The following is a 12,423-nucleotide window of genomic DNA, read 5'->3' as shown; positions in this document are numbered from 1 at the left end:
TTCGGTGACTGGGGTAATTGGGATGGGTGTGTCAGAGGCAGTGCGGTTGGTGCAGGATAGAGCAGGGTTTAGGGCTGTTGTGCATAGGGTCACTATGAGTCGAAAACTACTCGACGGCACATAACAACAACAAACAACATATGATCATAGTATTCAAAATAACAATAAATTATTTTGGAAAATATTAAAATTGGTATCTCTTCGCATTGCTAACGTCAGTGTAAGTTAATATGAATACTTCATGAAGCACTTTGACTTAGAGGTTATAAGTATGAATATCCACTTTAATTCAGAAATATTAATAATCTTTGAGATATTCCCAAAAAGGAAGGGGAAAACCCACAAGAAGCCAACAATTCTGAAAGCAAAGTGTTCAATAATGAGATAATGAAGGCTAAGCAAATTAGGATGTGCAGAATCACATGAATAAGTTGTAGTTTTTGTTATTATTAGGTGCCATTGAGTTGACCACAACTCAGCAACATTATGAACTGAACCTGGTTCTGCCCTCAACATCCTCACAGTTTCCTCAATGCTTGAGCCCACTGTAGCAATACTGTGTCAGTCTGTCTATTTGAAGGTCTTTCGCTCACTATCCACTTTTCCATACATGATGACTTTTTATGTAATCATGAATAGCATTCTTTAATACTTTGTAAAATCATGAGCACAAGAAGCAATACAAATTATGTACATTATGAGTATTTTCTCGAGATGCATGCATATGAACAATGTCTGAAAAATACAGAAACTGATATTCCGCCTCCATTTTCTCAACTCCTTGAAGTATTGTAAAAATGACGAAAACTTGTTTTTAAGTTATGTTGGGCTTATAAATAGCCAAATAATATGCTGAAGACTGAACAAAAATTTTCACAGAAGTTATTTCCAATTCTTTTGAATACCTTTTTCCTTTAGCATATCATAAGCTCATTGTGTTATCCCAGATGTGTGAGGGCTTTTGGGTTTTGTTTTAACAGGTACCAGTCAGTGGCCCAGACCAGGAGGTCAAGCGCCTTCATCTCCAAGCTATGAAAACTCACTCCACTCCCTGGTAAGAACCTCTCAAAAACATACAGGTAGCTTTTCTCTGTTAGCTTGGAGTTCTTTTCTTTTTTTTTTTTTTAATTCAGCAAATCTTGGGTAACAATGAAGAAACAGTAGGATAGCATTACACATGGATTCTTTGCTAACAAATGGCCTGGTTTAGTTGAACAATACAGCACACATTGGGTGTGCCTTTTGCCATCTGTTCTCTGATACATCAGGCTTCTAGTCTCAAGACAGCTGGTATTAAAATTGTGTCATGGGATTTCTGTTTCTTTGAAAAAATCTAGAATGGGCTTTCTCTGTATTTTCCTGTCTAATGTATAGAAGAGAAAATTTTTTAAAAGATCTAAAAAAAGCAAGAGACTTACTTAATTCAAAATTACTGTGGTTTTCTCTTTCTCATGTATTGATACTCTGTATTGTTTACTGTATTTCCTTTAATATTTTAAAGTTATCATTTATTTTTGTCATAGAATGTTATTTTTCAGTACTAAAGAATATATTGTGAAGATTGTATAAGTAAAAACCTTTTACAAACAATAGAACAATGGAATAAATGAGCCTCTCCTCGATACTGTGAAGTATTTGTGGTAGAATGTTAGCTTACAATGCTTACAATTTTAATACAAATTATATTTACTTTTAAAACTAAAAAGAATTCAGTGGAATGCTAAACCATGCTTATTATTCAGTATTTCCAGGTGCAAAAGAAAAAGATCTTTTTCTATGACTAACACAACATTTAAAATTAAAGGAAAGTTTCTTCTCACATATTTTGTAAACAAATATAAGATATGTGTGCTGTTTAGATGCTAACCTTGTAACTTTGCTGCCAAGTCCCAGCCTTCTCATAACTTAATGCAAGTAGATCTCGCAGGTCTCTACGTTAACTTACTAACATTTGATGCTGACGTGCACATCAGCTATTTCCTCATCTCTTTTGGAGTTAATCTTAACCTGTGCTTTGCCTCCTGTTCTGTCTTGACTTTGCCAGAAAAATCGAGTTGAGCAGCAACTTCACGAGCATTTGCAAGATGCAATGTCCTTCTTAAAGGATGTCTGTGAGGTACTATTTCTTTTAGATGGTGCCTTTTTGTGTGTTTCAATTAATTATACTTCTCATTATCCATTTTAAATTCTCAAGCTGTACGGACTTCAAAGCCTTTAAAAATCAAACGATTGACCATTTCCATTTTTGTAGCAGCATGTAAGAATAGACTTTTGTTCTTTTATGTTGTTGAGAGTGATGCTTTTTGAAAGAGCTCTACTGGCATGTGCTTTTAATTTTTAAAATTCTAATGTGTATGGATATGGGGCATGTTTGTATTCCTAGATAGTGTCGTTTCCTTAGTTCTTTCATAGAGTGTATTTGAATATGTTCACAATTTAAGATGTATCTGCCTTATTAAAACAAAATTGCAACTTAAACATGATGATGGATTTTAAGATCCCCCAAATTCTCCCAACCAAATGATCAGTACTAATAGGTTATCCTTTCTAATCAACTATAATTGATTATTAGTTACAGCCTTCATCTTTCATAGAAGCTAAAAGGAATACCCTCTTAATAAATTGGTGCATTCATCTCCAGAAGTGGTGCTTTGTTTCTGAAGGTTCATTTAGTTTAGTCTACAGTTTGTTGTTGTTGTTGTTGTTGGCTTGTAGTACAGTTAGTTGTTTTTGAAGCCACTTGCTGATGCTTTTCACTTAACTACCGTCCATGTATCCCAAGATAGAAACATAGCAGCTTAATGAATCTAACAGACATCAGCAGGGAACTCTCAGAACTCCATGGTTGGTTTTTTGTTGGTTTTTGTTTTCCAATCTATGCAGCAATCTCGAATGGAAGATCGCTTAGACAGACTGGATGATGCCATCCATGTGCTGCGGAACCATGCTGTGGGACCTTCTACCAGTTTGCCTGCTGGTCACAGTGACATACACAGTTTATTGGGACCATCCCATAATGCACCAATTGGAAGCCTCAATTCAAACTATGGAGGATCAACCCTTGTTTCAAGCAGTCGATCTGCTTCAATGGTAAAGCAGTACTTTTTTATTCCTTTCTTTAAAAAAAAATAACACCGAAGGCCTCTTTTTCTAAATGCTCATCATGGTTATTATAACTCCAAGGTAGTATGTAATTGCAAATCAAGCACCTGTGTGCTCTTTTTACTAATTTTGTCAAATTATCATGATTATCTGAAAATAGACAATAGGTAACTTGCTTGTGTGCCTATCTTGTCAGATTTATGAACTTTGGAGAAAGGGAGGGTCCCCTTTTTTTGATAATTCAAAAAGTTAAAAAGTTGCTTCAGAGACTTTTCTTCAATATCTTGATCTAGCTCATTGGCTCAGTATTAGCCCATAAAATCTTGTTATGATCACATGTAAAAAGTAGAAACTTTATGCAGAAATTATTTTAGTTTATACTTGAATTTTTTCCAGATGTGTAATAATTGGCAGAACTTTTTTTTCCTTTGCCTTGAATTTGTGTGTAGGAAGTCTCAATTGCAAAAGTAGTAAAGCAAAACTGAAATTCAAGATTACTGATCTAGAAAAGCTGTTTATTGTAATATGGAGCCAACCTTCAACAAAAGAAGGAATGTGAAATTCTAATTTGTACAAGTCCAAATTTAAACTGTATTCCTAACTGAAGGAAAAAATGTGGGTGGGGGCAGGTTTAAAGACAGCTGTAATTTAAGTAACAGTAAAAGGAAGCCGCTTTAGATTAATCTCCAAAAAGCATAAAATAATTCAGTTAATCTTTTTAAAATCATGATCATTCTTTAGAGGGGAAAAGAGACTTCTACAGCAGTGCATATTTTTTTAAAAAAATCCATGTTGTCTATTGTGCATTGGGGTTTGTTTTGTGGGGTTGTGTTTTTATAATGTGTGTATGTCTGTGTGTGTGTGTTTTATTTGTTTGGTCCCGATTATCTTCTAAAGGAATGACGCTCCTTTTGAACCTACTATTTAACTCATACCATGTGTTTGCATGTTTATGGCATAATTTTTAAGATTCATCACAAACTGTGAAAAACTTTCTACAAAACACCTTCCTAGCTGTAATCCGTATAATGAAGACCAAAACTCACCTATCATCCAAATAATAAGGTGTCCAAATGCTAACGGCATGTGTTGTGTAAAGTAGAATTGGTTCCAGATTTTCATATTCACGTGGCATACAGCCATTTATATTCATTTTGGAGCCACTGAAGTAAGCAATCAGACAAGGCTTCCAGGTCCCCTGGAACAGTGCTTCCAGCAGTGTGGCTGGCATTAGATGCTTATATATCTTACAACCATGAGTGGGGTTTTGTTGTTTGTTTTGTTTTGTTTTGTTTTTACAGAATAGGTCAGAAAAAAATACTGAAATGCAGAATCTTTTTAATTAGTCTTGTTTTTATTTATAATCTAATGTGAAAACTTTCAGTTCATAAAGTATACAGAAATAGAGTGGTTTATTCTCATTTAATAATCATAAAAACAGTCATTTCTTAGTATGATAAGACTCAAAAGATGGCATTTGTTCCAAATATAGATGGAAAATTTGTTGTTGGGTACTATCAAGTTGGAACCAACCCACAGCTGACTCTCCAGTGGGTTTTCAGAAGCCGTTCATAAGATGGGAAGAGATTGTTCATCCTCCTACAGAGCAGCTGGTGGATTCAAACTGCATGTCTGGGATTGCAGCACAGCTTTGTACCACTAGGGATCCCTAAAAGGATAGCAAGTTATGTCACATAACTTTAAAATAATGACTTGGAAATGTTGTTGTTGTTGTTGTGATTTTGCTTTGCTTGGCTCCACAGTCGACACTCTTGGCACCCGCAGCCAGGAAATTAAAAGACTTATTGTGATGGGAAAGTCTGTGGTTAGAGACCTCTCTAAAGCACTGAAGTTCAAGGGTGTCAGTCTGAAGACTCAGGTGCTCCTGATACATGCCATGATCTTTGCAGTCACTTGCTATGCATCAGAGAGCTGGACAATGACTAGGATGGTAGAAGGAGAATTGATGCCTTTGAGCTGTGGTATTTGAGAAGAGTATTGGACTCCTAGGAAAACAAACAGGTTTATCCTGGAGAGGGACTGCTCCTTGGAGGCAAGGATTCTGAAGCTTCATCTGACATACTTTGGTCATGTTGCAAAGAGGGACCAGTCCTTGGAGAGGGAAGGTGAAGGGACAGCGTAGGAGAGGAGAACCCTTGATGAGATGGATTGAGTCAGTGACTGGAGTTATGGGGGTGGGTGTGTCAGAGTTGATGAGATTGGCACAGGATAGGGCAGAGTTTAGAGCTGTTGTACATACGGTTGCTGTGAGTCGCAGGCAACTCGACAGCACATAACAACAAGTGATCCTTCTTTAAAATAATGACTTGGATATAAGTATACTAAAATTCTTAACTAGTCTCAGTTGCAGTATTTGCAATTCTTATTCTTTAGTTCTTTGCCCAATTAAATGTTGACTGACTATAGAATTAAACTTTCGTCTTTAAGAAACTGTCTTTAGCAACATAAGAGATGTTTCAGTAGGAAGAAAGATTCCTCCTCCCTCAAATATCAGTTGCCCATGTGGAAGCCTCATATTTACTAAGAGGACTTGTGGAGGTGGTATTAAAGTCCATTGGGAGTTACACTGCTAATTTAAAAGATTCGCCTTCCTGGTGGTTCAAATCCACTAGCTGTTCCATGGGAGAAAGTCTCCTCCTGTATAGTTTACACCCCTGGAAACCCAGCAGAGGGTCAGCTGTGAGTTGATTCTAACTTGGAAGTCAGTGAGTTTTATAGAAGGTGAAATTGTTTCATTATTATTATCTGTCCTAAAATTTTTAATTGAGAAAGTTTTAAAAAAAAATTCCATCAAGTCAACTTCATGATTGACCTTAAATATGTTAAAATAGAACCATACTCCAAACAGTTTTCAATGACTGATAAGTTGCTACACCTTTCATCCTAGCCATTTATGGTTGGCTTCTACTCCCCACCCTTTAAATAGCAGATAAACAGATTAATCATCCGTTATCCATGTTCTCCAATTAAAAAAGTTGTTGTTGTTCATTGTCAAATCAGAGCCTACTCATATCTAACCTTCTAAGTGGATTTTCAGAAGATGTATATTGCATGGGAAGAGATTGTGCTATCTAACCCATGGAACAGCTAGTGGATTTCAAACCACTTACTTTTGGGTTGGCAGCACAACTCCCTACCCACTAGGCTACCAGTGCTTCCTATTCTCTAGGCATGGTTTGCCTATTTCAGAATGTCAATAAAAGGACTGCCAGAAATACTCTTTTTTTAAAAAAGAAAAATGTCAAAATGTTCTAACAGAAGGAGTCTTCTGAAAGCTGAGGTAACAACCTTAATCTGAACAACAGCATCAGTGCCTCAGCAACTAAGATCAGTCTGTTGTTCCACTTGCCTCGTAATGTCTTCACCTTTTCTAACCACCTTAGAGGACACCAAGCTGGTGAAACTCTTCTTACAGGGCACAGACATCATTAGCACTCTCTACCCTATCCAGGCACAAACACTAGTAGGTGGAGTTGAACTCTTGAAGTATAAAGCTGTCAGCTGTCAAAATACACCTTTAAGTCAGTCAGCATTCCTCTCTTGTTCTTCAGTGATGAATTATTTGCTTTGATTCTACAGTTCACAGCTTCAGCAAAAAGAGTAAAAAATGGAATGAAATAAAGGTCACAAGTCTGCCAGAGCCTGTCCCAGATAATCTATGGCATGCTGTTAAGTAACACTTATCTTGGTGGTTCTTACCCATCATATCTGAAGACTTCTGTCATCTCCAGGAGTCTTGAGCTTTGCAGCTTGCTTTATATGCTCAGAATCAACTCTTCATATTCTTGGAGGGTGTGTGGTTTAGGGGACCTAATTCTATAGTCTGACATACTTTGGACATGTTGTAAGGAGGGACAGGTCCTTGGAGAGGGACATCATGCTTGGGAGGGTGGAGGGGACAGCACAGGAGGGGAGGACCCTCTGAGATGGATTGACTCGGTGACTGGGGTAATCAGGGTGGGTCTGTCAGAGTCAGTGCAATTGGCACAGGATAGAGCAGGGTTTAGGGCTGTTGTGCATAGGGTTACTATGAGTCGCAAACGACTCAATGGCACATAACAACAACAACAACAACAATGCTATAGTTGTTTCCAATCACCTTTAAGGGTTAATCACCTGCTTTCATTGTCCCTTCTTGCCTCCAGCTATGACTATGTTATACATTGTGAAATAATTTTTTTCTTCCCCCACCGCCCACCCAGAAGCTTTTATTACGTGCTTCCTCTTTGCATTAACATGTATTGTTGTTGCTATATGTGGTTCATAGCGACCTTATGTACAACAGCCCTGAAACCTGCTCTATCCTGTGCCAACTTTCTATCTCTGGCGTACCTACCCTCATTACCCTAGTCACTATCAAATCTGTCTCATCGATGATCTCTCTCTCTCTCCGTCCCTCCACCCTTCCAAGCATCATGTCCCTCTGGACACTATCAAAAATTCTTGTGATTGGTTGAAGTTCTGCATGGACATCGTAACTAAAACAGTTAACAAAATTGCTTTTGTTATTGAAACTTGGTATAGTGATTTTAGTTGTAGAACTATATCAGTATGATCATCCACAACTGAGAGTCTTACTTTGCAGATCTGTCTTACAGTTCAAATAATGGTCATGTTTTACATTGCTTTTTCTAATTCATGCCAAATAAAAGCTACCACCTGATTAAAATAATATGTCAATAGGAGTCCCTAACAAAAGACTTGCTTTTTACTTTTAAAAAAAATTTACACATTTACATTTCACATTTCTTACAGAAGGCTTCTGACATATTGTAGTTACCTAATAGACACAAAAATAACCTGAAAGATTGTTATATCAGAAAACAATAATAGGAAGTTAGTAATCCCTACTAGTTTTTAATACATAATTAGTATAGTCACCCTAAGCATAATTTTTATATTTACCATATTTTTAATAGTGTTAAAACTTTTGTTTACTTGATTTCTCACTTTTAGTATTTATATTTTTTCTGTACTTGTAAAGAATATATTAATTTTAAGATTTTTTTTTCTTTAGAATTTGTACTATAAATTTGAACACCCCAGTGCCATGTGTAAGTCTAACCTACTGCATTTCTTACAATTTCTGCAGTAGATTTTTTTTTCACCCCGAGAAACAAACAGGCCTTTATTACATGGTCCGAGAGTAACCACATGTAGAGAGGATCAAAAAAATGTTAAAATTTTTTTCTTAAAAATTCTTACTTGAGCTTAGGATTTGCTTCCTTTTATTTATGTAATAAACTTTTGGCCGAAAGGAAATCATTCATTTCATTTAGACATTGTGAAGAGACCTCACGAATGCAAAAAGTATTGTATATCACAGCATCTTACAGCTGTTATGTCTAAATTACAGACCCAACAAGATCTTTTGTTTTGTTCATGTTTTGTGTGTGTGTTAGTGCTTTTTTCCCCTCCACACAAAATGCTGGTTCTATCTCAAGCAGACAGTGATTTCAACTTCAAGCCTAAATGAGATTATAATCTGTGTTAATGAAAGCTTGATGCAAATCTTTAAGTTTCTTATTATGATACAGGATAACATTACTTCTTTGAATTCTTTTGGTTTCATTATTATAAGAACCAGGGAAATTTAATTCAGACATTGTTTTTTTTTTTAATTGCTTGTGGTTTTTGCTGTTTAATCTGTGTTTGAAGATATAATGTTCTTGTATGAGAGTAGAATAATAAACAAACTTAAATTATAAAATTTAAAACTACTTCATGCAATGTTTCAAAAACATAAATCATGTATTTTGTAAATCCTAAAGCAGTCAGACCATGTTTTTCTTAGTTCTGAGAGATTTACAGTTAAAGGCTAACAGGGCAAATAGGGTAATATTTTAGTCAAAACCATTTCAACACTATTATCACGTGCCAGAATACATTTGGAATCTTTTTTGCCTTATAATTAGACTACTTAATTTTGACAGTAGAGGTCATCTTGGTATGCTGCAGAAATTGTATATATAGTTTCAACAGAACATAAAGATAATTTTGCTTCTCAAAATGGCAAAATATTTATGTTTGGAAAACTGCCTATACTTTTATGGAAATCTTGTTTAAAAGGAATTATAACAAATGAGATACTATTACATTTCAGACATAGAACAACTCTTTAGATAACACAGAATACCTTGCAATAGTATGTAAAGATTCTTTAATCAGTTCTATAGATTAATATTGATTAAATCATTAGTATTCAGAGAGTAGAACAAATTGTTAAAATAGAATTCAGAACCAGAGAGGAATTCATACTGAGTACTTTACAGTCTGTCCCTTAACTCTCAAGACCTCTTATTCATCAACTAATTAGATTTAACATTTTTCCATTGTGGGCACTAAAGCTACTGGTCAAATTAAATGAAAACAGCTCCCTCGTTGAGTGTTTATACAAAAGTATGGCCATAGGAAGATTGTGAAGATTCAGAATATAGGATGATGTCATTTAATGGGATGAGCCTTTTATTCTGAAATAAAGCTCTTCATAATAATTGAAATTTAGAGCATAACAGGCGGAGGAGTTTGCCTTCCCTGTAACTCCCCCAATAGCAGCAGCCTGTCAGCTGTATGCTAACGAGATGAACAATTAAAACAGGGTTCTAGCTGGCTGGCCCCAAAAGCCTTGGAGTCAGACAAAGAACTGTTTATACACCTGTTGTGTGTGTGGACAGAGCCATTTGAATGTGGAGCTGGAGATTAAAGGGAGAATGTGGGAGCCAGGGTGAACAAGGGTTAAAGAGAACTATAAGAACTGTGAAAGTCAAATTCTCCAGAAAATATATGAGGGCCATTTGCTAGGGGAATCAAGTTACAAAGAAAAAATTCCTGCTAACTTCATTAAAATGAAGACCTCCAGACTTAAAGCTTTTTCTGTTAGTCTGAGACCATTTTTTAAAAGCTTACATTTTCAGTATGCCAATTTTTAAAAGAAAAATAAATTGGAATCTAATAATGTAGGTTAACAAAAATATTTGCTAGCAATTATGTTTTAAAATAAACTTACCATTCTTTCTGATGTTTCTTAAGGGAAAGGCAAGTCTCTAAGATTTATCATTTAGATAATGATCCTGTCTACCAAGCTTTTCATCAGAAGAGGTGATAAAGATAACATTTTTATGAGTTGAGCTGCAGGAAATCAAGATTTATAGTAATGAAATAAAGAAATCAGAATTCAGCACATCATCACTTAAATGAGAGAATATTCATTTCAGTGGTAGTGTCTTACAAAGCAGCTATAAAATTAATTTCATTTGTGCCAATGTGTAGTTAATATATTATCTAAATTTTAAAAGCTATTTTTTCTTAAGTTACATGTTACTGTAGGTAAGCATAGAAATAGCACATATTACCAAAGATTATGGAAATACTTCCGGTTTCAAACCCACATTGTGAACACAAATACAGAGAAATCTCAGCTTTTACTCTAGACAGCAACAATTTCCTCACCAGGTCAAAACTGCTCTAATGACATTTTCTCTTCACTGTAAGCCTAGGCTTTTTAAGTTCCCAAAGACTTTGCAGCTATATATTTGTTTACACCCTAGCTATTTTTTAATGGATTTTTAAACTGACCTTCCTGTCAGAACATCAGGTAATTCATAGCAAAAAAGCACCTTCATGTGCTAAGAATAAATAAGACCATGATGCCCTTGAAACTAAATTTCAGGAAACCTTTTAAAAACCTGTTGTGCTTTGAGTACAATTTTTTTCAGTCCATTTCTTGATTGATACTTACCTTTGTTGCATTTACATTTTTTTGCTGGTTTTTTTTTACAAGGCTATCTAAAGGTTTATGGAATGTTTCAGAGGCAGTCAGGGAAATGGGAATGAGCCACAGTTTCTGTGGTCCCGTCTGAGTTTTAAGATTTTATTATTTTGATATATGACCAAGTATGTAGTATAGAAAGAAAGTCTAATTAATGCTTCATTATCCAAGGAATAGTGACCTAAATAATCTTCAAAAATGATAGAAAAGTATCTATGGAATATATGAAGTTTTAGGGGTTTTAAGGTGTTCTTAAAAATAAAGAATAAGGATAGAGAGCACAAATATTCCCCTACAAGTTAGAAGGCCCAACGTATTTTAATTACATCCACTTCAACATAACCTTTCATTTCCTAAAATTTTTATTTGGTTCCTTTTGTGCTTCTGCAGGAAATTGAAGAATAAACTTGTATAGGACTGTATATTTTTAGGTTTAAATCCATACTGAGGCATGAAAGATAAAAACTATATTAATTACTCAAGAGGGAGTTGAGATCAGTGGTTTACTAGGATTGAAGGACTTATTGAAAAACAGTGGTTCTCATACATAACTCCAGGCAACAAACCTATTCAATTAAAGGCTTAATCTTCTCATTGACACATCTGCTACTGTTCTAATAAAAAGCTTCATCTATGATCAGTCTTTTAAAATACTGCAATAGAAAAAAAAATACTGCAATAGGTATATGCTTTGTAATGTTTTAATGTTTTACATTTCCATTTCCAGTTAACTTTTTCTTGTGACAGTTTTATTAAAGCTCAGAATAAAAAAAAAAAAATATATATATATATATAGCATTGTTGTTACCTGGCAGTGCAGACCTTCTGTTTTAAATTATTTCAACATTTTCTTACTACTTTGACCACTTGTTTTATTATGTTATTGGGGTGGGGCGGTATTAGAAGATGTAAAAACAACACACTGTGTACTTTGGAGGGAGGCACATGCCAAAATTTAAATATTATTACTACTTGGAATTTGAGCTATGGTAGTGTAGAGGTAAGGAATTCGACTGCCAACGCAAAGGTATGTAATTCAAACACATCAACTGCTCCACAGGTGAAAGATGAGCAGTCACCTCCTATGCAGTTTGCTGCATCTGAAAACCTGCTGGAAAGTCAGGTGTGAGTTGGTTCCAACTCAGCAGTACTCAACAGCAGCATATATAGGAGGCTCTGGTAGCATCTTGTTTCTGTGTACCTTTGGAACTGACTTGTAGCTGACCCTCCAGTGCGTTGTGGCTTAGTGGTAAAGAATTACACTGCCAGCCCAGAGGCACAAGGTTTGACCCTCCCAGATGTTCCACAGGAGAACATGGGCATTCTTCTCCCATGCTATTTACAGCCTCTGAAAACCTGCTGGAGGGTCAGCAATGAGTCAGTTCAAACTGGACAGCACGCAGCAACAGACTTATATATGGACTTCTTTTTTTATACATTGTTGTTGTTGTTGTTGTTATGTGCCGTCGAGTCGCCTGTGACTCATAGCGACCCTATGTACAACAGCCCTAAACTCCGCTCTGTCCTGTGCC

General features: G+C 35.6%; 1 protein-coding gene across 6 annotated transcripts in view; it reads left to right on the top strand.

Moving 5' to 3' along the window:
• Positions 1-12,423, top strand: part of TCF12 (transcription factor 12) — a 452,598-nt gene that overhangs the window by 414,973 nt on the left and 25,202 nt on the right. For 3 of the 6 annotated variants that reach the window (XM_006894508.1, XM_006894507.1, XM_006894509.1), the window contains exons 14-16: positions 981-1,054; positions 2,045-2,116; positions 2,884-3,090. In XM_006894508.1, the coding sequence (XP_006894570.1) occupies positions 981-1,054; positions 2,045-2,116; positions 2,884-3,090 (353 nt within the window). The remainder of the gene's footprint in view (positions 1-980; positions 1,055-2,044; positions 2,117-2,883; positions 3,091-12,423) is intronic. The other 3 variants (XM_006894511.1, XM_006894510.1, XM_006894512.1) reach the window with 1 other exon arrangement.

The sequence above is a fragment of the Elephantulus edwardii genome, unplaced genomic scaffold (genome assembly GCF_000299155.1).
Source record: "Elephantulus edwardii isolate Elephantulus edwardi_28Jun2011 unplaced genomic scaffold, EleEdw1.0 scaffold00145, whole genome shotgun sequence".
In the NCBI taxonomy this organism is placed as follows: Eukaryota; Metazoa; Chordata; class Mammalia; order Macroscelidea; family Macroscelididae; genus Elephantulus; species Elephantulus edwardii.
This window is presented reverse-complemented; position numbering and strand designations above follow the sequence as displayed.